The 25448-nt window shown below is 48.5% G+C and overlaps 2 protein-coding genes across 4 annotated transcripts; both read left to right on the forward strand.

The window, feature by feature from the left end:
• Positions 1–1017: 1017 nt before the first annotated feature.
• LOC310827767 (uncharacterized protein) lies at positions 1018–10449 on the forward strand. The gene is made up of 6 exons (XM_083704182.1): positions 1018–2088; positions 3318–3423; positions 4780–4908; positions 5249–5353; positions 5687–5800; positions 8468–10449. The coding sequence occupies exons 2-6, from the start codon at positions 3390–3392 to the stop codon at positions 9763–9765; spliced, it is 1680 nt and encodes a 559-aa protein (XP_083560308.1). The 5' UTR covers positions 1018–2088; positions 3318–3389; the 3' UTR covers positions 9766–10449.
• Positions 10450–11488: 1039 nt separating this feature from the next.
• LOC310827710 (verrucotoxin subunit beta-like) lies at positions 11489–24036 on the forward strand. Of its 3 annotated transcripts, XM_083704076.1 has the most exons (4): positions 11489–12091; positions 12136–12498; positions 18254–18390; positions 20487–23602. In XM_083704076.1, exons 3-4 carry the CDS (start codon positions 18294–18296, stop codon positions 22490–22492), a joined length of 2103 nt encoding a protein of 700 aa, XP_083560202.1. In that variant the 5' UTR covers positions 11489–12091; positions 12136–12498; positions 18254–18293; the 3' UTR covers positions 22493–23602. The 3 variants fall into 3 exon arrangements, with proteins under 3 accessions (XP_083560202.1, XP_083560203.1, XP_083560201.1); XM_083704077.1 differs by lacking the exons at positions 11489–12091; positions 12136–12498 and adding an exon at positions 23634–24036 and having other exon boundaries at positions 16009–18390; positions 20487–21851; XM_083704075.1 differs by lacking the exons at positions 11489–12091; positions 12136–12498 and having other exon boundaries at positions 16406–18390.
• The last annotated feature ends 1412 nt before the right edge of the window (positions 24037–25448 follow it).

The following is a 25448-nucleotide window of genomic DNA, read 5'->3' on the forward strand; positions in this document are numbered from 1 at the left end:
ATAGACATGCCCTAAACGGAGGGAGACTAGGGCAGGAGGTCAAAAGGCCAGTGGGCAAGGAGCTGCCTATTAATGGGAAGCCCAGAAATGGGTCCCAAGGAAAGCAGTATTCTCCTATTGTACCCCATTAGCTGGTTATTCAGAGGTAGACTGCCCCTGGGCATGGAGGTTCTGCCACCACAGGAGAACTTGCATGTGGAGAGCCTTGAAGCTGGATCAGGCCCAAGGGGGACCCATAGAGCCCAGCCTCCCCTCCTGTGGTTATCCAGCATTCATAACCAGTGCCAGCTGAAGTTTGGTGAGGTCAGGCCCCCTTGCAAGGCTGCTCCTCCGGGGCTCCCCACACCTCTCCAGAGTTCCCCCGTTGGTTGTGGGGCCGCAGCACGCTGCCTTGGCAGGTCAGAGGCCTGGATGGGCTGCGTCTGGGGCAAAGGGTCTCTGCCTTGGTTTCCCTGCATAACAGCAGGCGGGTTGGGAAAGTGAGGCGAGGGCCAGGCTGTTCTCGAAAGTGCGGAGGCTGCCTGGAGGCAGGGAATAAGTGGAGGTGGAGGTGGAGCGAGAGAGATTTTGTGGGGAGATGGCTCTCAGTTGTGGCTTGAAGGACTGACATGCAGGAGTCTCTTGCTAGCGCATGGCTCTGCGAGGCAGCAGGGCTTCTGAATGGCCAGAATATTCTTGTGCTCGGATCCTGCTAGCAGGTTTCCCATTTGGAGGACTCCCTGGTCCTGAATGGGGCAACTGTGCCCCTGAAGGACCAGGTGCGCAGCCTGGGAGTCATTCTGGACTCACAGCTGTCCATGGAGGTGCAGGGCAGTTCTGTGTCCAGGGCAGCTCTGTCTTGTACACAGGATGAGACCCTACCTGCCCGTGGACTGTCTGGCTAGAGTGGTGCATGCTCTGGTTATCTCCCGCTTGGACTACTGCCATGCGCTCTACGTGGGGCTACCTTTGAAGGTGACCCGGAAACACAACTAATCCAGAATGCGGCAGCTAGACTGGGGACTGGGAGCAGCCGCCAAGTCTATATAACACCAGTCTTGAAAGACCTACACTGACTCCCAGTACGTTTCCGAGCACAATTCTAAGTGTTGGTGCTGACCTTTAAAGCCCTAAACGGCCCAGTATACCTGAAGGAGCGTCTCCACCCCCATCATTCTGCCCGGACACTGAGGTCCAGCTCCGAGGGCCTTCTGGCGGTTCCCTCCCTGTGAGAAGTGAAGCTACAGGGAACCAGGCAGAGGGCCTTCTGGGTGGTGGCACCCACCCTGTGGAACGCCCTCCCATCAGATGTCAAGGAAATAAAGAACTATCTGACTTTTAGAAGACATCTGAAGGCAGCCCGGTTTAGGAAAGCTTTTAATGTGTGACATTTTAATGTATTTTTAATCTTTGTTGGAAGCCGCTCAGAGTGGCTGGGGAAACTCAGCCAGATGGGCGGGGTACAAATAATATATTATTGTTGTTGTTGTTATTTGGGCATCTGGTCAGCCACTGAAAGAACAGGATGCTGGGTTCACTGGGCCTGATTCAGCAGATGCTTGTCTTATGATTTCAAAAACTTAGCACAAAGGATTGCAATCGTTTCGCAAATGAAGTTACAGTTACAATAACAATAATAAAAAAGCTACTTTCCTCTAATTCTCCTCTTCCTTATAATGTGGCTGGCCAAACTTAGTCCTAAAGAGTTGGGAGGGGCCCAAGCCTCACCTAGTCCAATGTTTTTATTTTGTATTTTTATGCTGTGAACTGCCCTCAAATCTTCAGATGAAGGTTTGTGTACAAATCAAACAAATAAATTTGCTTCCCCCTTTCCCAAATTGCAGGCAGTCGCAGGCCTGATGTACAATTCCTTCTTCCTTCTTCCTCCTGTTTCTCCTCATCACCGGGATGGAGCTCTGCGCATGTTCAGTGAAGCCACATCAGGCAACGCTGTGATGGGAGCAACAAGGGCCCCAGTGATGTGGTCCAGAGAGCGCTGGGCGGGCACCCCCACACCGTGTGGGGCTTAGCGTTGTGGTGTGTTGACGTTGTGCGCAAGGCAAGTTGGCTCTTTGAGGCTGTGAGCTCCATGTCTCTTGTTCCCCTTTGGTGAGTCCTGAGCGCTGTGGAATCACAGAATTGCATGGCTGGATGCGACCCCAGGGGTCCTCGATGGAGGGATGTGGATAGGGAGGCTAAGAGAGGGTATATTTGTTAGATATTATCCTTCCTTGCTCTCATTTGTGAGTTCAGCAGAGTGCAGCCCTGTGCAGCTTAAGAAGGGAAGTTTAGATAGGTTAGTTTTAGCCTTTTCGTTTAAGTAATCCAGGATGCTTTAAGGCAGACAATCGCAGTTGGTCGATCATTTGAAAAATAAAGACTTCAGAGCTGTCTGTCCCCAAAATATTAACCAGGCATTCCGTTTTGGTGACTCCAACCTTGGTTTAAGGAGCCATTTGGCACCTAGTTTCTAATACTGATTCACTCACTCGGAATACAGAACCAGATACAGCAGCTATGTTCATGCAGGCTTAAAATGGTCATTCAGTTACAAAGACTTACTTTAGTCTAGCTTAAAATTGTCTCTGAGCATTGGAACTCAGACTTGCAGACGTCCTTCATATTTCCGGCAGAGTTTTCTCTAGCAAACATGCAGGAAAACTCTGAGAGTTTCAGCTCCTATCACATGCCTATCTGGGGAACATAGAAATATCATTTCCCCAAAGCCTTTCGTTTTTTTACACATCAACCACATCAACCACATATGGAAGAATGGCCCCTCTATCTGCTTACATTTCCCCATAACTTCTCCATGGAAGCCCTCTCCAAATTATGACCTGAGTCTTTAGGCTATTGTATCGTGGCTTATTTAACCATTTCATCTTTAGCACCCCATTCTAGTAACATATACATTGTAGAAATCAATTTTCCTTTTTTTTAAATAAAAAAATATTTATTTGTTTTACAGAAAAAGAAAAAACATCACAAAAATACATACCAACAAAAACTAACACAAATACACATAAAACAGATAAAAAAGCAAAATAAAAACTCCAATTTTTAAATTCATGTTTACAAAACTTTCTTTCTTGACTTCCTCGCGCCTCCCTTTTTTGTGTTTCTCTTTGTCCAATCAGATACAGCAAATCCTTGCCCTCTTTAGAAACTCATTTCTAGTTATTAAAATCAATTTCCACTACTCTCAAGTAGCCCCATCTTCTGAAATGTTCTGTCATGTCGTTGTTATTTATTGTTTGGAATTTGGGGTTTATTGGAATGACTTGCAAGCATAGAAATATAATAAATCAAATCAAATTCCCTCCCTTCCTCTTGGGCAGGTGGGGTTGATGCGAAGCCCCCAATAGCCGTTGGAGCAGACCCAGAGGGGAGGCCCCCCCCCAGGAGAGGAGATGGAGGACAACAGCCTGGAGCCCCCCAGCCCAGGTCAGTAACGGGGAGACATCCCTCCAGAGCCCTCTGTGAGTCGCAGGAGCCCAGCTTGCTGGGGGCAGAGATGCAGAACGGGGCCGAAACACACTCCCTGTTCAGTCTGATTTGTTTAACACCCTCCTAGGGGATCCAAGATTATTTGATTGACTTGTAGGTCGCTTTTCCACCATGAGCTTTTGCCCAAGGCGGCTTACAGCAAACAGCCCCAACCTCCAAATGCAGAGCAATGGAAATGCAAATATGCAAAATGCGTAACGTTTTGGCAAATCCAAAAATGAGCAAAAAAACCCCCCCAACAACCCAGCAATTTGGCCAACGCAGAATAAATTCAGTATTGCAGAAAAGAAATGAATATAGGTTTGGAATCATAGAAGGGACTCCAGGGTCCAGCCCATTGCAATGCAGGAATCTCAGCCAAAGCATCCAAGACGGGCGGCCATTCAAACTCTCTTGGAAAAACTCCAAGGAAGGAGAGTTCACCACTTCAAGGGAGACCCTTCCACTGCCAAACATCTCTTAACTGTTGGAAAGTTCTTTCTGATGTTTCGTCGGAATCTCCTTTCTTGTAACTTGAAGCCACGGGTTCGAGTCCTACCCTCCAGAGCAGGAGAAAACAAACTTCCCTGTGACAGACCTTGAGATATTTGAAGATAGCAACACATCTCCTCTCAGTCTCCTCTTTTCCAGGCTAAACATCCCGAGCTCCTTCAGTACATGAATACAGTGGTACCTCGGGTTACATACGCTTCAGGTTACAGACTCTGCTAACCCAGAAATAGTACCTCGGGTTAAGAACTTTGCTTCAGGATGAGAACAGAAATTGTGTTCTGGCAGCGTGGCAGCAGCAGGAGGCCCCATTAACAAAAGTGGTACCTCAGGTTAAGAACAGTTTCAGGTTAAGAACGGACCTCCGGAACGAATTAAGTACTTAACCCAAGGTACCACTGTACATGGGAAACAAGAATTAACCAACAATAAAGGTTCTAGCACAATGCATCTCAGAGAGGGTGGGGTGGGGGGGGGGCACAGAGCTGGCTCCCATATCCTTAGTCCAGAGGAGGCTGAGAGTAGCAAAAGGCAAATGTTGGAGAGGGAAATGATTAACAGTTTATTCGGGGACAGGGCTCCTCACGTCTCTGAAAAGGTGAGGGTTGTTTTGCCTTTAGAACGGCAACTTAGGGATAAGTTTAATTCTTCCGGCGAAGAAACACCCCCCCCCCCACCGCAACGGAAGGCCTGGTTTCAATAACTGTGGAATGCATTTTATTTTGTCGTGTGTATCTTGCGGGGTTTCTTGGTAACGGCTTCGGCTGCACAAATAAATTAATATAATATTCTTCCTCCTTGCAGCTGCCGACTGGGCTGCTCCCTCGGGACGCAAAGTGGTGGTGAAGGTGGAGCCTGAGGAGGAGCTGCGCATCGGGTGCCCCCAGGACCCGGCGGAGGCAGAGAGGGAGCCGCTTCCTGACTCCCCGGCAGGTGAGAGGGGCTGGTGTTCCTCCCTGGGGAGCAGGTGGAGGGGTGCATGACGCAGCCCCCCCAGGACACCCAGCGCAAGGTGAGGGGCCCCCTGGAGTTGGCTATGGGTGGCCCCGGCGCCCACTGGCCCCCTTGCGCTCCTAAGCTTGAAGGTTCCCACACCTTCTCTGAGCTACGAAGAACAGCAGTTGCTGTCTTAGCAAACTCATCAGCAGGCGTCTTTTGGGGCGCAAGCCCCCCTTGTTCAGAACTGCGTGTCAGAGGCAGAGGTCTGTGCCCCCCAAGAGGGCACCCGGCCAGAGCAGTAAATGAGGCTCCTGGATTTTCTCTCCTCTTTCAGGGATCAAACCAGAGGTGGCCATCAAGATGGAGCCAGAGGACGACTCGGATGCAGAAGAGCCTTGGGACTACAGCGGCGGGGAATCCGGCGACGACACGGACTCCTGTGAGTCCAGGAAGCCTGTGCTGCTTTTGGCGTGAGGGTCGAGGAGTCTGTGGTGGGGGGTGGGCTATTATAAGCCTCTTTGGGGCAGCTGGGTCTCTGCCCCACAGCCCATTTGTGGCCGTGAGGAAGACTGTCAAGGCGCATGGCCAAGCCTCGCAGGGTGCTTCTGTCCAAGCAGAGGGGCTCCCGGATGCTGCAGCCCCTTGCCTCACAGAACCAAAGGGTTGGAGAATTGGAAGGGGACCCTTCAGGGTCATCTAGTCCAACCCCCTGCAGTGCAGGAATGGCAGCTGAAGAATCCCTGACAAATCCTCTCTCTCTCCCTCCATACAGCCGACATCCGACCTGACGTTATTGTGAAGATGGAGCCAGAGGAGGAGGAGGAAGACTTTGGGTGCCCCCCAGGAGAGATGGGAACAGGAGCATCCCATGGCACCCTTCTCATGGGTGAGTTCTGCGACTCTCCCACTTTGGCTGAAGGAGAAGTGTAGGAGTGTCGGGGGGCGTGCGTGTCAATTAGGTCTTCTTTGTTATTGTTTTTATTATGTGTCTAATAATAATAATTTTTAATTTATACCCCGCCCTTCCCGGTTCAAAAACCGGGCTTCGGGCGGCTAACAACAAATTTAAAACACTTTAATTATAAAAGCAGCATAAAATACAGTATAAAAACATGAATAACAATAAAATTAAAAAATCAAAAAACAATTTAGGGGAAATAAGCATTAGATAATCCCCAGGGCTAGCTGGCTGAATTGGTCCTACTTGGGCCAGTGAGGAGACCAGGGGAGAATTAGCTGTGGGGTCTCAGAGCAGGTGATCTTCATAAAAGGGGAGGGAAGAGAAGGGAAATAAAAGATCAGGCTGAATTCAAATTAAAGGCCAGGCGGAATAGCTCTGTCTTACAGGCCCGACGGGAGGAGGTTAAATCCTGCAGGGCCCTAGTGTTTTTATATTGTGATTTTACGTTGTAATTGTCCTGAGACCTGCAGGTTTGGGGGGTATACACATTTAACAAATAATAATCCAGTGGGAGTGAGTTCCACAGTTTAACAATGTGCTGCATGACAAAGGACTTTCTTTTTCCTGTCCCAAATCTCCCGACATTCATTGCCATTTCCACAAGTTCTGGTGTTAGGAGAGAGGGAGGAAAAACTTTCCTCCAGCCTCTTCTCTACAGGCCAGAAAATAATTTTACAAGCTTCTATCATTGTAATGGATATATGGGGTTGCTCGTGCGTAAGTTGCCGCCACTCCTGGCTAGGTAGCCTGGTTAAACCTTTCCTGGCTGGACAGCCCTTCACTTCGTGGCTGTAAAGTCGCTAGCAGAATCCGTCAGTGGGCGTTTCTTAAACTTCTTCCAGCAAAGAAGTTCTTTGATGCCAAGTCTACGCCTACTTTCCCTGCGTGGAAGTCTTCTGCGCAGGGTGGGTGTGGGTAGCGGAGGACCTGTGCTCTCCCCGCTGGTCTCCAGCAAAGAGTCCTGGAGCCCCCTCTCCGATTCCCCCATCTGCCCCCTTTATCCCTGGTGTTACGCTGATTTCCTTCCCCAGCTGATGAGTCCCCTCTCTCCCTGCTGGGCCCTTCTCCGGCATCGCTTGGGAGCCCTGCCTCCACTTCTGGCTCCGATCTCAGTTCCCTGACAATCATGTTGCTTCTCACTTGCCTTTCCCCTAAACTAAAAACTCCCCAGCGCTGCAATGTTTCCTCATCCGGGAGTCTCTCCACCCCCGGATCATTTTGCCTGCTCTTTTCCGAACTTCAGCGTAGCTGCTTTAGCCGCCTGCCTCTCCATACTCCCAAACGCGCAGTCTGCGCATGCTCAGAGGCTCACTGATACTGCCTCACACACAGACATGCAGACCAAGTGGCTGCACCTCGCTGTTCTGTTGGAGAGCCATTTCATAGAATCAAAGAATTGTGGAGTTGGACGATAGCCCCAAAGGTCATGCAGTCTAACCCCCCTGCAATGTTGGAATTTCCCATGATGCACCTTGCACTAAATACATGCCTTTTTTTAAAGCCATAAAACACCTGGATAAGTGTCAGTAGAGCATGAGGCTCTTAATCAGGGTCGTGCGTCTGAGCCCCATGTTGGGCAGAAAAATTCCTGCTTTGCATGGGGCTGGACTAGATGATCCTCATGGTCCCTTCCAACTATACATCTCTGTGTCACAGACTTAGCTGTGCTGCTTCTGCAGAAGCATTCTGATTCCTGCCAAATGCCTAGCTCTTGTCTTCTTCTTTTTATATATAATTTTGGTTACATTTTCTGTTTCACAATTTAAAATACTCATTTAAACATCCTTAAAATATAAATGAGTTCCCTGCTTCTCTTTCCATGGTTCATTTTCCATATCTTAGTTTACAAAAACTAAACCATTCAGCATTCTAGCATTGCATCTATCAAAACTTATTTACACTGTTGAATTTATCTTAATGCCACCAGTGTTTTCAAGTGTACACAATTTCCCCCCTATATATTCAATAAGTGTTGTATAATCTTCTCTAAACGTATGTTCTTCTTGTTATCTTATTCTATATGTTAAATCTGCAGGCTGCGCATATTCTGTCAGCTTAAGTTGCCATTCTTCTTTGGTTGGGACCTCGCTAGTTTCCCATTTTGGGGCCAACAAAATACGGGCCGCAGTAGTGGCATACAGAAATAACCTTTTTTGACACAAGGGAATTTCCGTCTGAATTATCCCCAATGAAAAGGACTCTGCTTTTTTTGGGAAAGTCCTTTTAAACATTTTATCGCTTAAAATTCCTGATAGAGGATAAGGATCCAGAGATCACGCTAAGGGAGGCCAAATTTTGTGCGGCTGCCATAAAACTCAGGGAACAAGCTGTGCTATTACAAAGACTAAGGCTTCAGATGCAAACTCTAGATAATATTTTAGAGACTAAGACCTAAACCACATTTCTATTGGCTGTCATATTCGTATTGTTTATTGTTATATTTGATTGTTAATTCAAACTTAATTCTATTGTGTTTTAATGTTTGCTTAGTACGGTATGTGAAGCTGGTCTGGGACCGTAATAAATTTCATTTCATTTCAAAGTTCTTGTCTTGTCTTCTGATGCCTTGCCCTTTCCATTCCTCACCACCAGATGGCGACATCCAGCCGAGTCGGAGGAGAGCGGAAGCAGCCGCCGCCGCCTCCCAGAGCGTCCGCAGCGGCAAGGGCAGTGGCAGCCAGTGGGCGAAGCAGGCTGGCCCGGAGCAGAAGAAACTGCCTGCCACCGGAGGCTCCGGCAGCCCTCAGGAGAAGCCCCGTCCTCGGACCCAGCCGGACCCCACCGGCACCCCCGAGGGAGTGCGGCGCCCCAAGAGCCACGCGGCCTGCGACCGCCCCTTCGCCTGCAGCATGTGTGGCAAGCGGTTCCAGCACCGGGGCAACCTGGTGACGCACCTGCGGGTGCACACGGGGGAGAAGCCCTTCCCGTGCTCCGAGTGCGGGAAGAGCTTCAGCCAGAAGGGGGACCTGATGCGCCACCTGCGCATTCACACGGGCGAGAAGCCCTTCGAGTGCACCGTGTGTGGCAAGAGCTTCTGCTCCAAGCAGACCTTTGTGCTGCACCAGCGCATCCACACGGGCGAGAAGCCCTACTCGTGCGCCGACTGCGGCAAGGCCTTCAACCGCAAGGCCAACTTTGTCACGCACCAGAAGATCCACCGCGGCGAGCGGCCCTTCGTCTGCGGCGAGTGCGGGAAGGGCTTCTGCGCCAAGAAGACCTTCATCCTCCACCAGAAGATCCACGTGGGGGACCGGCCCTTTGGCTGCGCCGAGTGCGGCAAGAGCTTCAGCCGCAACGGGGACCTGACCCGCCACCAGCGCATCCACACAGGCGAGCGGCCCTTTGCGTGCGGCGAGTGCGGCAAGTGCTTCAGCCACAACGGGGAGCTGATCAAGCACCAGCGCATCCACACGGGCGAGAAGCCCTTCGAGTGCACGGCCTGCGGCAAGAGCTTCAACCGCAAGAGCACCCTCATCACCCACCAGCGCATCCACACGGGCGAGCGGCCCTTTGTGTGCGGCGAGTGCGGCAAGACCTTCAACCTCAAGACCACCCTCATGAAGCACCGGCGCATCCACACCGGCGAGAGGCCCTTCACCTGCCTCGAGTGCGGAAAGAGCTTCAAGTACAAGGGGAACCTGAGGACGCACCACCTCACCCACACGGTCGAGCGCGTCTACCCCTGCACCGAGTGTGGCGCCGTCTTCGGGCAGCGCAAGGAGCTCAAGGCGCACCAGGCGGCGCACGCTGAGAGCCGGCTTCTGCCGTGCTACGGAGACGACGGGGGTAACCTGAACCCCTTCCTGCAGGTGCACCCTCTGCTGCTCTCCTGCTCGCCCATGGAGACCCTGGCGAAATTCAAACAGGAGGCGGGCTTCACAGACCCTTAGCAGGACCCGGGAGGAGGCAGAGAGAGAAGGGGCTGTTTTAATTTATCGGTTAAGCAGGCAACCGGAAGACCTCCTGGCCCCAGAGATCTCGCGGGGGTTGGACGAACGGAGCAGAGGAAACTTTCCTCTTTTGTGGGGCACCCGGGCCGTGGCTCTGCAAATGTTGGCTGTGGGCCACGACTTCAGGACAAAGCTATAACTGCAGGCTATGCCCCAGCGGACTGACAGCTGTCTGTTAACGTCTTCCTCGCTGTAGCAAATTGCAGCTTGGTTGGTTCCCAAACTCTCGGAGAGTTCGGGAGCAGCGATGCACTTGCCCCTTGGGGGACGCAGAGGGCGGGGTAGGGGGGCTTTTGCTTTGGCCGGTGGTTTTATTGGGGGCGGGGGGAAGAGGAGGGTGTGTGTGAATCGGGACGATAAATTGATAGGCTCGTTTGAAGTCCAGGTTAGTTTTCAATTATAGGAGATGCCGGTGAAGATGGCAGGATCAAATTCGTTGATGTTTTTTAATAGCTCGAAATGCTAGGCTTGAGGCGCTTCAAGGAAATGTTCGTTGGAAGATTAAAGTGGTGGTTGAAGGACAAGCAGTAGAGTGAGTGAAAAAGTAGCAAAAACTCCCCTCTTCCCCTCTCCCCAGTACAGTTTTTGAGATAGCTGAAAGCAAATAAACCAACGATGACTAAATCGGAAGTGGCTGAATGCGACTGCTTGGGAAATGGCCTCTGTTTGGACCCTGCGGGGGGTGGGCAAGAGAGTCTTGATCCAGGGGCGCTCTAGGGGCTCTAAAATTTAGAGTTACTGAGTTACAGAGCTGGAAGGGACACCCCAGGAGCATCTAGTCCAACCCCATGCAATGCAGGAATCCCGGTTCAAGAATCGCTGGTGGGTGGTGGAGAGTCCAGCACTTTCCAGTGTCGAAAAGCTCTTGCTGCCAGAAGGTTTTTCCCAGTGTTTAGTTGGAATCTCCTTTATTGCAAGTTTACTCCATTCTTGGTCCTGCAACCCCAGTGGGGCACTCCGGCCGAGAAATGGGGCTGCCCAGCCGCCTGATGTTTTATTTTCTTTTGAACCCAAGCTGGTCAGTGAAGGGCAGATCTCTTATCTGCTAGTAACAGTTTTGATTTCAGGTTTGCACAGGCCAAGGAAATGGGGTTTGCAGCTCCTGGTTGGTGGCACCTGCCAACCCCTCTTTCGCCTGTGGGGTGAATGGTGTTTTGTTTCTGTTTTTTTACCAACCACCAAAATGGAAACAGTGAAACCCCCCAGGAGGCTGATACTTTGGGTATGCAATGTTCAATAATATATATATTCAATAATATTCCATAATAACATATTCAAATCAACCATATGTACTCTTCTATATACCTTAATGCTCCTCCTTCCACAAGGTTTATTTAACTTTTAACATTTTAATTGCCCCAAATTGTTCAAACCTACTCAAATAATTCAATATCTTCTCAAACCAATCCTCCTCTTTCTCACTGACCTTAAACCCTTTCATTCTATGTATGTTCACAGTTAGGCATTCTAAAATTATAATATTATTCAGTTTTTCCCTCCATTGGTTCACCCCTAGTTAAATGCATTTTTCCAGTTACTCGCTATAACTTGTCTGGCTGTAGTTACCATCAGTATTACCCATTTGCATTCCTTTTTTGTTTTTAACTCGGTTCTACTCAGGCTAATAAAAACCATTAATTTAGATATTTCCACCTTCCTTCCCACAATTCCCGATATTTCTATACCAATCTGTTTCCAACATTCATTAAGTAACGGACTACCCCACCACATATGACTGTACGTTCCCATCACTCCACATTTCCTTCAGCAATTCTTACTTCCAGATTTTGTAATATGATACAGTATAACCTTACCGGTGTATAATCCCATTTTTGTACCAGCTTCAACTCTAGTTCCTGGATTATCCTAGAGGTCGGAACAAAGGGTGGTTGTGGAAAGATTCTTTCCCAATCTTCATCTAAAATCTGTTCCTGAGTATCTAACCTCCAATATTCTTTCAAACTTTCCTTTGGTGATTTCCCTGTGGGGTGAATGGTGACCCCTCACCCGGGTCCCCTGGTCAGTCCCTGGATGGGAGACCCACTGAGAAATCCCCGTGTGCTTTGCCTTGAGGTTCCCTATCGGAAAGGTGCTCTGTGAATAAATGCAATATTGTCAGGAGGCGGGTTAATTTGGATGTTGGGAAAATCCATTTCTGGTATGTGTGTGTCTTTGGAAGCTGGGAAGGGCAGAGAAAAGAAAAGAAAAACCTTTATGCAGCACAAAGTTAAACCCTGGAACTCCCTGCCACAGGGGATTTAGGCAGGTTTGTGGAGGGTTTAGGAGATTTAAACCTGGAGATTTAGGCAGATTCGTGGAGGGCCTTCAGAGGACGGCCTTGCCGTGCGCCAGAAGGCCAAGGAGAAACAAGCTGCGCCACCTCCCAGGCAGGGCCCCCACCCAGAGCTCGTGAGGCTGAGCACAGGCCTTATCAGGGTGGAACACACAACGTATCTCAAGGGGCAAACTTGTAGGTGAAGCAGCTTGGGAGTCTGGCAGGGCTCGGATCTGTGGCTGCAACGTTGGGGCGCAGTCCACTTCATGACAACGGATTAAATTTGCGGAGTCCGGCTCCTCGTGGGCCCTGCCTCACCCAGTGCTAGCTGTGGGGTGTATATATTTTTGTTTTGGATCCCGGGCGCAGAAGGCAAGGCCCAGGTCTGGAATTCCCAGGTAAGAAGCATCTGTGGGGAATGGCATTCAAGGATGGAGACTGGGCGCAGTTCAGAGAGAGAAGGAAGGAGCTGCCGCTACCATGAAGTCCTTGACCCACACCTACTCTAGAACAGACCTATCTGGATCTAGGAACATTGGGGCCTCCAGGTTCAGAGGAAGTCTACCTCTTGATGCTGGGGGAGAAACAACAGGAGGGGGCTCTGGGCTTCGTGTCCCCTTGGCGGGTCTCCGAGATGCATCTCATGTAGTAGTCTGCGGTTCTTGTTTTTGCTAAACTCTTTGATTATACAGTCATATCTCGGGTTACAGGCGCTTCAGGTTGCGTTTTTTGGGAGGTTACGGATGTGCTGAAACCCGGATATAACCCGTTCCAGTACTTCCAGATTTCAGCGCGTCCGTATCCTGAAAAAACGGGTTACTTCCAGGTTTTGGCAGTTGCGCATGCACAGAAACGCTAAATCACACTTTGCGCATGCGCAGAAGTGCCAAATCGCACGTGTGAGGACGCTGTGCTGCAGGTTGTGAACGCTGCGGGTTGCGAATGTGCCTCCTGCATGGATCACGTTCGCAACCCGAGCGTCCGCTGTACGCGGCTCCTTGCCTCCATGCTGGCCACTGAGTTGTTTTTACAGCCTGTTGGATCTGAAGGGTTTCTATTGGAAACAGCTTTGCCTGTTTTAACTGAGAAGTGGCACGTAAATGCTGTAAATATATTAAGTCCTTTTGGCTGGTCGCTGGCAGAAAGAATTGTTGGAACTAGATTGAATTTTGGTCCAATCCACAGAGGCGTCAGTTTTTCTGACACCGTCATGAACACATTTATTTATGAGGTTAAAGAGGGAGCAGGACTCCTCCAGGGCTGGATTACTTTGAGAATTCACACGTCCGGCTAGGGTATCTCATTCACTGCCCTGCCTTTGCAGGGTCTGTTTCAGCTGTTCCTGCTGATGACAGAATCATAGAGGTGGGTGGGGGCATCAAGGGTCATCTAGTCCAACCCCCTGCGACGCAGGAATAAGCATAGACAGGATCCTTCAAGTGTTGTGGCTGACCCCATCCTCTCTTGACCCTTGACCCCGCTTGGCTTCTTCAAGCAGGGATCCTGCATGTGTGGCTGGCTGGGTCCAGGCTGCTGTCAGCATACCTGTGGTCAGAGGAAACACAGTGGCCTAGTGTTGGAATAGGACCTGGGAGAGACCAGGGTTCAGAGAGATCCACTTGGCCATGAAGATCCCTGGGTGATCTTGCAGACAACCAGGGCTATTTTTCTAGATAAAGAAATGAATCTCTCCTTTGTTCTCTCCACTGGAGAATAACCAGAACTAAATTCCGCCAAGTTCCAGCTGGGGGGGGGGGGGAGAGACCCTGGGGCCAACTCCCAGACTAGCCCCCCTCACAGGGGTCTTGTGCGGATAATATGGAGGGTGGGGTCATGCAGGGAACCTTGAGCTCCTGCGAGGAAAGGCAAAAGACAGACACACCTGCCTGTGTGACCTCCTTGGAGGAGGAACTGCCTGCCTGCCCTTAAGGAAGCCCACCTTGGACCCACTGTTTCTTGACAATGTCTGGTCACTAAAACTCCCTTTTTGGGGAAGGGTCCTGAAGGAGTCCTGGGGGCCCGGCTGCAGGCCCTGCAGGGATGAGGCCGATACTCCAGACCCCAAACCAGCCCTGGGGCAGGACCTTAATTTGGGAGAGGGACAATGAGAGCATGACGGGTCGAGTTCCCTCCATCTCTCAGCAAGTCCTCTACAGCTTGGGACGAGGTAACCTCAAAGACACCCCTGTAATAATAATAATAATAATAATAATAATAATAATAATAATAATAATATATTTATACCCCGCCCATCTTGCTGGGCTTCCCCAGACACTCTGGGTGGCTTCCAACAAAATATTAAAATACTGTGGGCTGCTGCGGAGAACCTGCCGGTGGCACTGGACACACAGAATGGTAGAGAGGTAAGGGACCCCCAAAGGCCATCTAGTCCAACCCCTTGCAAGGCAAGAATCGCAGATCAAGGATCCCTAACCAGCCACCCAACCTCTGCTTAAAAACCTGCAAGGGAGGAGAGTCTGCCGCATACGAGTTACACTCTCACAGTCAGAAAGTTACTCCCAACGTTTAGTCGGAATCTCCTTTTTTTTGCAATTTGGATCCATGGGTTCGAGTCCCTACCCCCTGGAGCAGCAGAAAACAAGCCAGCTCCATTTTCCATGTGAGGCCCTTCAGATATTTGAAGACGGCTCTCACAGCTCCTCAGTCAGTTGCACAGATTAGGAACTTCCTGACGTATAAGGCAGCACACCCTCCCAGGGCCCCTATTTTCCAGGGACAGTCTCAGATTTACAGAAGCCATCCCAGTTACTGATTTGACCTGGAAGGTCCCGATTTTCCTTTTGTTGTTGTTTAGTCGTTTAGTGGTGTCCACCTCTTCATGACCCCCTGGACCAGAGCACGCCAGGCACCTCTGTCTTCCACTGCCTCCCGCAGTTTGGTCAAACTCATACTGGTCACTTTGAGAACACTGTCCCACCATCTCGTCCTCTGTCCTCCCCTTCTCCTGGTTCCCTCCATCTTTCCCAACATCAGGGTCTTTCCCAGGGAGTCTTCTCTTCTCATGAGGTGGCCAAAGTCTTGGAGCCTCAGCTTCATGATCTGTCCTTCCAGTGAGCATTCAGGGCTGATTTCCTTCAGAATGGAGAGGTTTGATCTTCTTGCAGTCCATGGGACTCTCAAGAGTCTCCTCCAGCACCAGAATTCAAAAGCATCAATTCTTTGGCGATCAGCCTTCTTTATGGTCCAGTTCTCACTTCCATACATCATTACTGGGAAAACCATAGCTTTAACTATAAGGACCTTTGTTGGCAAGGTGATATCTCTGCTTTTTAAGATGCTGTTTAGGTTTGTCATTGCTTTTCTCCCAAGAAGCAGGCGTCTTTTAATTTCGTGACTGCTGTCACCATCTGCAGTGATCATGGAGCCCAAGAAAGTAAAATCTCTCACTGCCTCCAATTCTTCCCCTTCTATTTGCCAGGAGGTGATGGGACCAGTGGCCATGATCTTCATTTTTTTGATGTTGAGCTTCAGACCATATTTTGCGCTCTCCTCTTTCACCCTCATTCAAAGGTTCTTTAATTCCTCCTCACTTTCTGCCATCAAGGTTGTGTCATCTGCATATCTGAGGTTGTTGATATTTCTTCCGGCAATCTTAATTCCAGTTTGGGATTCATCCAGCCCAGCCTTTCGCATGATGAATTCTGCATATAAGTTAAATAAGCAGGGAGACAATATACAGCCTTGTCGTACTCCTTTCCCAATTTTGAACCAATCAGTTGTTCCATATCCAGTTCTAACTGTAGCTTCTTGTCCCACATAGAGATTTCTCAGGAGACAGATGAGGTGATCAGGCACTCCCATTTCTTTAAGATCGACACAGTCAAATTTCTTTAAGATCGACACAGTCAAAGGCTTTTGCATAGTCAATGAAACAGAAGTAGATGCCTTTCTGGAACTCTCTAGCTTTCTCCATAATCCAGCGCATGTTTGCAATTTGGTCTCTGCTTCCTCTGCCCCTTCGAAATCCAGCTTGCACTTCTGGGAGTTCTCGGTCCACATACTGCTTAACGATTTTCCTTAGGACATCCCTATTTTCACTGGAGAAATGTTGGAGGGTACAACTCAAGACTGCCACCTACGACTGGGGGGTTTTCCGTTCCTTTGGGCAATCCCAGTTTAGGATGGTTAATTCCCCGCACACAGCTGCAGGCAGCGTTGTGACCACGGGAATGTTTTCATTACGGGAGATTGCTTTTATTTATTTTTTTGCCATTGTTTTTATTGATTTTCATATTATATATTTATACATCCTTACAATATTGGTAACCTAAAACTCAGGTTTGCCACTTCCTTCTACCCCTCTTCTTGTTTTCTTGTTTCCACACTATAATATTTACATGTTGATTGGTATATCAGCATACTGTTCATAGCTATACATAGTTCTTTCTATAATCTCACATAGAAGGCTCCATCATTTATACGTTGTAAGGTTTCTCTCAGACCTGCCAGTGTTCTTATATGTAAACAGTGTTTCTTAAAGTAAGTTATAAATTTCTTCCAGTCTTTTGGGAACGTCTGGTTGTCCTGCTCACAAATTCATCCGGTCAGCCTGGCTAATTCTGCGTACTCTACCATCTTCATTTGCCATTCCTCGATAGTCAGCAGATCTTGATGTTTCCATCCTTGAGCTATCAAAACTTTGCTTTTATACGACGTGTTTCCTTGTTGGGCTTTTAATGTCGACCAGTCTAGAAACTCCACTAGCAAAATGACTCTGATGATAACAATGTGGGGTTCTGCTGCGTTCTGGACCGTTTCCAAAGGCAGCCCTCTGCAGAGCACACTTTGCTGGTCTAATCAGGCCAGCCAGCCTGCCTGCCTGCAGGGGCCAGATCCCTCTCTCTTCCAGGAAGGGTGCAGGGCACAGCAGTGCAAGCAGATAAAAAAGGCCCTCTGATGCCCCCTCAGACTCCGTCGGCAGGGCTGGGTCTATCCGGGAGGACCTGCTTCTTAAGAGGAAGTGAGATCCCATTGCTACCCCCATCCAGAGCAGACCAACCACCCCCCCCCCCAGGAACCTGCTCTGCACTGAGTTGCTCCATCGAGCTCAGCAGAGTGCAGGACGGACTGGCAGAAGCTTTCTGGGGTTGCAGCCCCCCCAGCAATGCCGTGAATTGAATCTAGCACCCTGTGCATGCGACCCTCAGTAAGACCGCAGTCCTTATGAATGAATAAATGGCGATTTAAATAGGAAGATAGTTTTGCACGCCAACCCAGTCTGCAAGCGGTGTGAGATTCCAGGGGTTCCAGGCACTTGCCCAGAACTCTGTCATGAAATTCTACTCAATATTGATCCAGATCAGAACTCCAATGTATACTTAGCGGAGTAAGAATAGACCAGAGGCAATGAATACTTCATCCAGCAGAGCTTCACTGCTACTGAAGGCAAATGACCATCATGGTCACAAATCTAATGCTTTCAGGATTGGCACTGTTCATCAGAAATCCAGTTAAACTTACAATAACTTATAATAAGACTAAAACCTTAATGCTAAGCATAGTATGTACAGAACACCACGCCAGAAGGAAAAGAGACAGAAGGAGAAAGTGAAACCCAGGCTCCTTCTGGCCTTATTATTGTAGTCAGCATGACCGTGACAGAAGAGATAAGAGAACCATTTTAAGCCACTTGTACTCAGCTTCTCGGAAGAAATAACCCAAACATCATGAACCTTCTGCTTGTTTCTTTAACACAGAGAAGCTCCCGGAACCCTCTTGAATTAAGTAGAATAGGAAAGATCTCTACACATCAGATCAATACTTTCTGCACCAAGAGATGCAAACTGACAAACTCCTGTTTCTTTTTGGAATAAGGCACAATGGAGAATAGAGGAGACTGAGAGGAGGCGTGACAGCCACCTTCAAATATCTCAAGGGCTGTCACATGGAAGAGGGAGCATGCTAGGCTTTTAGCTCCTCTGCGGCGCAAAGCACAGATCTATCAGGGGCAAAGCCAGGTGAATCTTGGAAGCTGGAAAATCCTCAACCACTTTTGGTCAATGTAATGGAGGGAAAGAGTCAGAGGAATGGCCAGGTAGTCTTCCCAGGAGGACTCGGTTTCTCCACCTTTTCCTCTTGTGCTTCTTTAGAATTTCACCTCCTGCCGTTCTTTTCCTGTCCCATCTCTTGCAGAAAAGCCGCCCTGGGCCCAGGCAGCAACCCGGGTGAAGCAATGGCTGAAGAAGAGCAGGTGATTGAGATGGCAGCTCTCGGCCGCCCATTCCAACTGGGGATGCTCTACGACTGCCGAAGGGACAACCTCATCCCAGGTAAATGGACGATCCCTCTGCCTCTCCCGCTGCCCAGAGAGAAGGAGATTTTCTGGCAAACCACCATGAGCCATTATGGGGGCTGGGTAGTGGTGGGGGTGGCACCCCCCTTTCCTCTCAAACCCTCTAAGAAGGCCTCAAAGGTGGTGGCCGGAGAGTCTTGGGATTTTATTTGGCCATCAACATTTCATCTCCAGTTTGTGGTGTTGTGGTGATACTACTTTCTGGAACGCGCCAAAACTGTCATGGAATTCTACTCTTATTGATCCAGAGCAGAACTCCAATGTATAATTAGCAGAGTAAAAACTTAAACACGTTGCAGGGTTCCCAAAAAATTGACCAGAGGCGATGAATACTTCATCCAGCAGAGCTCTACTGTTACTGAAGGCAACTGAGCGAAATGGTCACAAATGCATTCAGGATTGGCACTGCCCGTAAGAAGTCCAGTTGCAGCAGACTTAACTTAAACTTGCAATAACTTATAATAAGATTAAAACTTAACACTACATACAGACCACACCAGAAGGAAGAGCTAGAAAAGAGTGAAACCCAGGCTCCTTCTGGCCTTATGATTACAGTGGTACCTTGGGTAACAGACGCTTCAAGTTACAGACTCCGCTAACCCAGAAATAGTAACTTGGGGTAAGAATTTTGCTTCAGGATGAGAACAGAAATTGCACAGCGGCGGCAGCGGGAGGCCCCATTAGCTAAAGTGGTGCTTCAGGTTAAGAACAGTTTCAGGTTAAGAACAGACCTCCAGAACGAATTAAGTTCTTAACCTGAGGTACCACTCAGCATCACTGTGACAGAAAGAGATAACAGTTCTGCTTCTCTGAAGGAATAACCCAAACATCATGAACCTTCTGCTTGTTTCTTTCACACAGAGAAACTTCCCATATCCCCTTGAACTAATTAGAATAGGAAAGATCTCTACACATCAAATCAATACTTTCTGTACCAAGAAATGCAAACAGACACAAACCTGTTCTCCACTTCCTCTAAAGTTTTCTTCCTCCTCCTCAACAGAAGCCTCTGCTTTTCAGCCTCAAGTGCAGGAAGGCAGGGAAGAGATCAGGGGTGCAGTCACTGATTTTGCCGCTGGGGCCACATAACACCGGTCCTGAAAGACCTACATCGACTTCCAGTACGTTTCCGAGCACAATTCAAAGTGTTGGTGCTGACCTTTAAAGCCCTAAACGGCCTCGGTCCTGTATACCTGAACGAGCGTCTCCACCCCCATCGTTCTGCCCAGACGCTGAGGTCCAGCTCCGAGGGCCTTCTGGCGCTTCCCTCATTGTGAGAAGTGAGGTTACAGGGAACCAGACAGAGGGCCTTCTCGGTGGTGGCGCCCACCCTGTGGAACGCCCTCCTTTCAGATGTGAAGGAAAGAAGCAGCTATCCTATCTATAAAAGACATCTGAAGGCAGCCCTGTTTAGGGAAGTTTTGAATATTTAATGCTGTATTGTTTTTAACACTTGATTGGAAGAGTGGCTGGGGAAACTCAGCCAGATGGGCGGGGTATAAATAGTAAATTATTATTATATTGCTTTCCGTCCTTTCACCCGGCAGTGACTCCCAACCGCCCCACAGCATCATACAGCTGTACTGGCTGGAGCTGTGCACCCAAACAGCTGGAGTGGGCTCTTGATGGCTATTAGCCATGACGGTTATCACAGATGGAGGCAGTACTGTGAGAACAGCATCCCGAACTAGAAGGGTCCAGCAAGACTCTTATGCTCGTTTACATCACACTGACCTCACTCTCCATTGGACTTCACTTGCCATCAGTGATGGTAGCACGTAGCCAAATCTAGCATCTGGTCAGCCACCCTGAGGACAGGATCCTGGACTAGATGGGCCCCTTTGGCCTGATCCAGCAGATGCTCTTCTGATGTTCTTATGTTGCATAAGCCTTTATTGTCTCCCAGTAGCCAAACCTAGGAAGATGCGGATTGTCATATTCTTTTGCAACCGCAATAGAACTGTCTGCATACACATTGGCGAAGGGATTGCGCATAACAGAGCATCCAATATTTCACATGCAATTCCACATCCCATTGCACTGACCTCTCGCTGCGTCTCTGTTCAATTGCAGGCATCACTTTGTGGGATCCAGGGGTGCTGAAGGAGAACATTGATGCGCGGCCACAGCCCAACACCGCAACGCAAGTCGTTGAATACGACATGATCTTACACAAAACCCATGCACTGAATGTCTCAGGATCGTTGAAGGCCAGTTTCTTGGCGGGGCTGGTCAAGGTGGACGGATCAGCCAAATTTCTCTTGGATGCCCGGAAGTCCACACGCCAGGCCCGAATAACCCTCCAGTACTCGGCCACCACACATTTTGAGCAGCTGACCATGCACCATATGGGGCTGCAACATATCACTTACCCAGAGGTCTTCAGCGAAGGGCTGAGCACCCACGTGGTCATTGGGATCCTGTATGGAGCCCACGCCTTCTTTGTGTTTGACCAAATGTCTTCTTCCTGCGAGAGTGTCCGAGATATTCAAGCCAAACTCCACGTGATGGTGGCCAAAGTTCCTCTGGTTTGCCAAGGAGAGGCAGAGACCAAGCTGAAAGGTGAGAAAGAGGCTGTGGCTGAAAAATTCAGCTGTACCTTCCATGGGGACATTGCGCTAGAAAGCAACCCAACCAGCTACAAGGAAGCCTTGAAAGTCTATTCCAGCCTCCCCAAAATGCTGGGTGACCAAGGGGAGAAGGCAGTGCCTGTGAAGGTCTGGCTGTACCCACTGAACAGGCTGGAGTCCAAGGCTGCAAGGCTCGTGCGTCAGGTCAGCTCTAAGCTGATCTCTGACATCGAGGAAACTCTGGAGCAGCTGGAGGAAGTCGACAGGAGGTGCAACGACCTCCTGGAGGAGCCAACTGCCACCGTCTTCCCAGAAATCCATAAGAAAATCCTGCAGTTCCAAGATCTGTGCTGGCAGTACAGGCGGGCTTTGCAGAAGCAGGTGGCAGGGCTCTTGCCTGCGATTCGTGCCGGAGCAGCGCAAGAAAGTTCCTTGGGGGACACCGTGAGGAAGCACCAGCAGTCGGCGTTCAGAAGCCAGTGGCTCCACAAATTCTTGGATCTGAAATTACGAGAGATCTATTACGTCAACTTCTTCCTGGGCTTGTCAAAGGGGAAGGTGTCCTCCCAGGATGACGTGGTGAAGAGGGTGCTCGATCACAAAATTGACATCGTCCTTGCATTTACCTTCACCTCATTGCAAGCGAAGGAGCCCTACTTGGAGAAGTTAAACGCAGCCTTGGATCAAGCATCCGAACTCAAGCCAGAGACTTCTGCAGGAGACAAGAGCTTTGCTCCGTGGTTTGAGGACGAAGACCTATTAAAGAGAGTCCAGAAGGCAGCCATGGTCTTTGCAGAATACTCTCTGTTTTCTCAGCCTGGGGAGGCTCAGTTTGTGGTGACCTCGCAGGCCGATAAGAGTGATCCAGGTGCCGTGATCATCCGATACCAAAGTGGGTCTCTGGAAGGAACCAAATTAGACCTTCTCTCTAAACCTCGCCTTCTGCTGGCGGATGCTGTCTCCTGGGACCAGTTCCAGCTGACATTTAAGCCGGCAGAGTCTGAGAAAGGGGTGATCTTGGGATATTATGTCCAGCACAGAGTTCTGGGGGAGGAAAAATGGGTGTTTGCACATGTAAAAGGCAGTCAGGAAAAGTTTTGGGTCACAGGACTGGAGCCAGAAACAAAATATGAATTTAGATATGCTGTAGAGACCAAAACAGGCCTCAGTCCGTTCAGTGATGTGAGCAGAGTGGTGACCACCTGCCATTCAAGCCCCCCAGGGAAACCAGCCCTGAGGCCTAGAAGTTCCTGCTTCAGCAGCCAACTCCAGGTCACGTGGGGCAGCCCCAGCTTCGTTGCAGCCGGCATTGTGATAAAAGAGTACAAGGTGCAGCTCAGGAGAAGAGCAGACGGCACATGGAAAGAGCAGAGAACAGGAGAGAAGGTTGAGAGCTGTTGGCTCCCCAAACGTTCTCTGAAGAAGGTGGCTGCTGTTCGGGTCATTGCAGTTTACGGAGACGGGTTTGAGAGCAAGCCCAGTGAGGAGCTGGTCCAAGGGGAGTTTTAGATGGGACCCATCTTTGGGTAGGAGATCCCCCTTGTGCTGCCTTCCTCCAGTGCATGCCATCCTTTCCTGATGTAGTAGGAAAGTTACGCTGCTATATGCATTGATGGATAGCCCAAGATGTCAAAGCAGTCAAAGTGGTGGAAGGTGGTGGACTCTCCGTCCTTGGAGGTCTCCAAGCTGAGGCTGGATGGCCAACTGACCAGGAGGCTTTAGTTGAGATTCCTGGTCTCTATAGTATAGTGTATTTTAAAATGGGGTTTTAGAGTTTTTAGGGGTTTTTGAATGTTTTATGTAGTTTTTATGTAGTTTTATGTAGTTTTTCAATTTAATTGTTCTGCATGGGACAATGACAATAAAGATATCTATCTGTCTATCTATCTATCTATCTATCTATCTATCTATCTATCTATCTATCTATCTATCTATCATCTATCTGTATCTATCTCTATATCTATCTATCTATCTATCTATCTATCTATCTATCTATCTATCTATCTCTATCTATCTATCTATCTATCATCTATCTATCTATCTATCATAGCAGGGGGTTGGACTAGATGACCCTCAGGACCCCTTCAAACTCCATTGAGCAATAGGATAAGGTGGGGGAGAATCTGCTTCCTTGGACTGTATTAAGAACGTGCCCAGAATCTTGAAGCCCCTGGGACAGAATGGGGAGTGCAGAAGGTCTGAAGCAGGCTTCCTCAAACTCAGCCCTCCAGATGTTTTTGGCCTACAACTCCCATGATCCCTAGCTAGCAGGACCAGTGGTCAGGGATGGTGGGAATTGTAGTCTCAAAACATCTGGAGGGCTGAGTGAGGAAGCCTGGTCTAAAGAGATAACCGAGTACCTTCAACACAAACACAGTAATGTCCTCGAGTGCATCTCTGGGTGGCTGGAGGAATTGTGGCGTGAAGGGCACCTACCACCACCTTTGGTGGAACTGCACGGTGATGCAGCAATTTTGACAGAGGGGTTTTGGTGAAATAAATAAGATCCCAAAAGAAAATTTTGTTCTTGCCCCAGTTGGTATTATTATTATTATTATTATTATTATTATTATTATTATTATTATTACTATTAGTAGAGAATAAAAATGCAAAATAAAAGATTTGTTGAATTACTTTCTTATTGCTGCAGGACTGTCGATTGCCCAAAGATGGAAAACATTGTCTGAAATTAACACCTCATTATGGTGGATATGGACCATCGCATTACATGAAAAACCTAGCGGCACACTCATTTTTTGAAAGTAAAAAAAAAAAAGGCAATCGCTTTTGTCTCCGTTTGGTGGGATTTTCTTGAATACATAAAAAAAAAAGGAAAATCTACTTTTGTCCTTTCCACAAGTCTCTCAAGAAATTTGGGCTAAGTAACATTTAATTGATGTAATTTTTCCCCATGATGTAATATAGAGCGTTTTATTCTAGGTACTCCGATGTCTCAGATGTGTTCAATTATAGATGTATGTTTCTGCATATTCTGTAAATCAGGTGAACCACACTTCTTGTTCTGCACTACTGATGATTATACCTTTCACTTACTTGTCTGTAATCTTCTTTAAAAAGCACCCACAACCAACCAACCCAGACATGCAGTAATGAGGCCCCCAAGTGTGGGGTTGGAGTCTCAGGCTAAGACTGGGGAGACCACAGTTCAAACCTCATGAATCTCCCTTAAGAATCTCTCCCTCTTTCTCCCCCAGCAAAGGCTACTTCACGGGGTTGTGGTGAGAATAAAAAATGGGGAGGGGAGAAGTATGCTCACCATAATATGATGTATAGGTTCATATATTGGAGGTTACCAATGTTTTATGTAAGATGTAGGACTTATCCAAACCTTCGTTTGCCCTGCCGCCCCCGCCCCCGGAAAACCCATGGGTTTACAGCTGAATGGGATTTTCTGCCATTTGTTCCGATTCAGAAGAAGTTGTTTTCCTATTCCCACCCCCTCCAACATTTCTCCGATGAAAATAGGGATGTCCTATTGAGGATAAGCAGGACATTTTGGAATCAAACCAGAAACTGGGACAGTCCCTGGAAAACAGGGACACTTCGACTTCCGCTTGAGGCGCCATGGAAGATGGCTGAGAAGGGAGTAATCAGCCTCCCAAAATCTTCCCGGGGTACGGAAAGACACAGTCTCATCCGCAGATACCCAACAAACCAGCCCCAATTTCGTAAGAAAGGAGGGGCTGGGGGCACTGGATGGAAAGCCCCCAAGTGAGTCTGGCTCTCCTGGATGCTGTCTCTGCAAGCGAATCAAGTTCCATTTCTTAAGATGAAAAATTGGATTTAGGTTTTGGACATGCTTCGAGCGAGGAGGGAGAAATTACTCTGCCAATTAAGCCAGCCACTGAGGTGCCAAAAAAAAAAAAAAAAAAAAAAAAGACTGAGTGGAAGAAGGATTAACATCCAAGTTGGTATGTTGGAATGGAACGGAAAGGGGCTGCGTGGGTTAAGCCTCTCTTACTATTGTACTTTGCTTCAATATAATATTCGGCAACCCCCCCCCCCCCCGAAGTACCGTTTGCATTAACCAAGCGAGCCTGGAAAGTTTTGTATTTGTTGACATAAATATGGCTCTAAAAAACTATAAACTGTGTGGAAATAACAATATTATATAATTAAGGCTTTTGATCTTTGATTTGCTTGGAAGAGGATAAAAGATTCTCCAATTTGTTGATATTAGACAGAAGCAGGATCTAATTAGCTGCTGGAGAGATGTTAAAAAACTTTGGACGGTTTCCTAGAATTTGTGTAGGAGTTGTGTCGCACTTTAATTTGGAAATCCACTATGATGGAAGTCAAGACCGAGCTGCAGAATTACAAATAGCCAAAGGGGGAGGTGAGGCTTTCATATGTCATTATATTTGTATTTCCAGTTTGATTTCGTAAACCTGCCCTGGAAAGGCTAATGTTTGATGCAACTGGTCTGGGGAAAATAATGAGCAGA

This window comes from Podarcis gaigeae (genome assembly GCF_964106915.1).
Source record: "Podarcis gaigeae genome assembly, chromosome: 12".
Taxonomy (NCBI): domain Eukaryota; kingdom Metazoa; phylum Chordata; class Lepidosauria; order Squamata; family Lacertidae; genus Podarcis; species Podarcis gaigeae.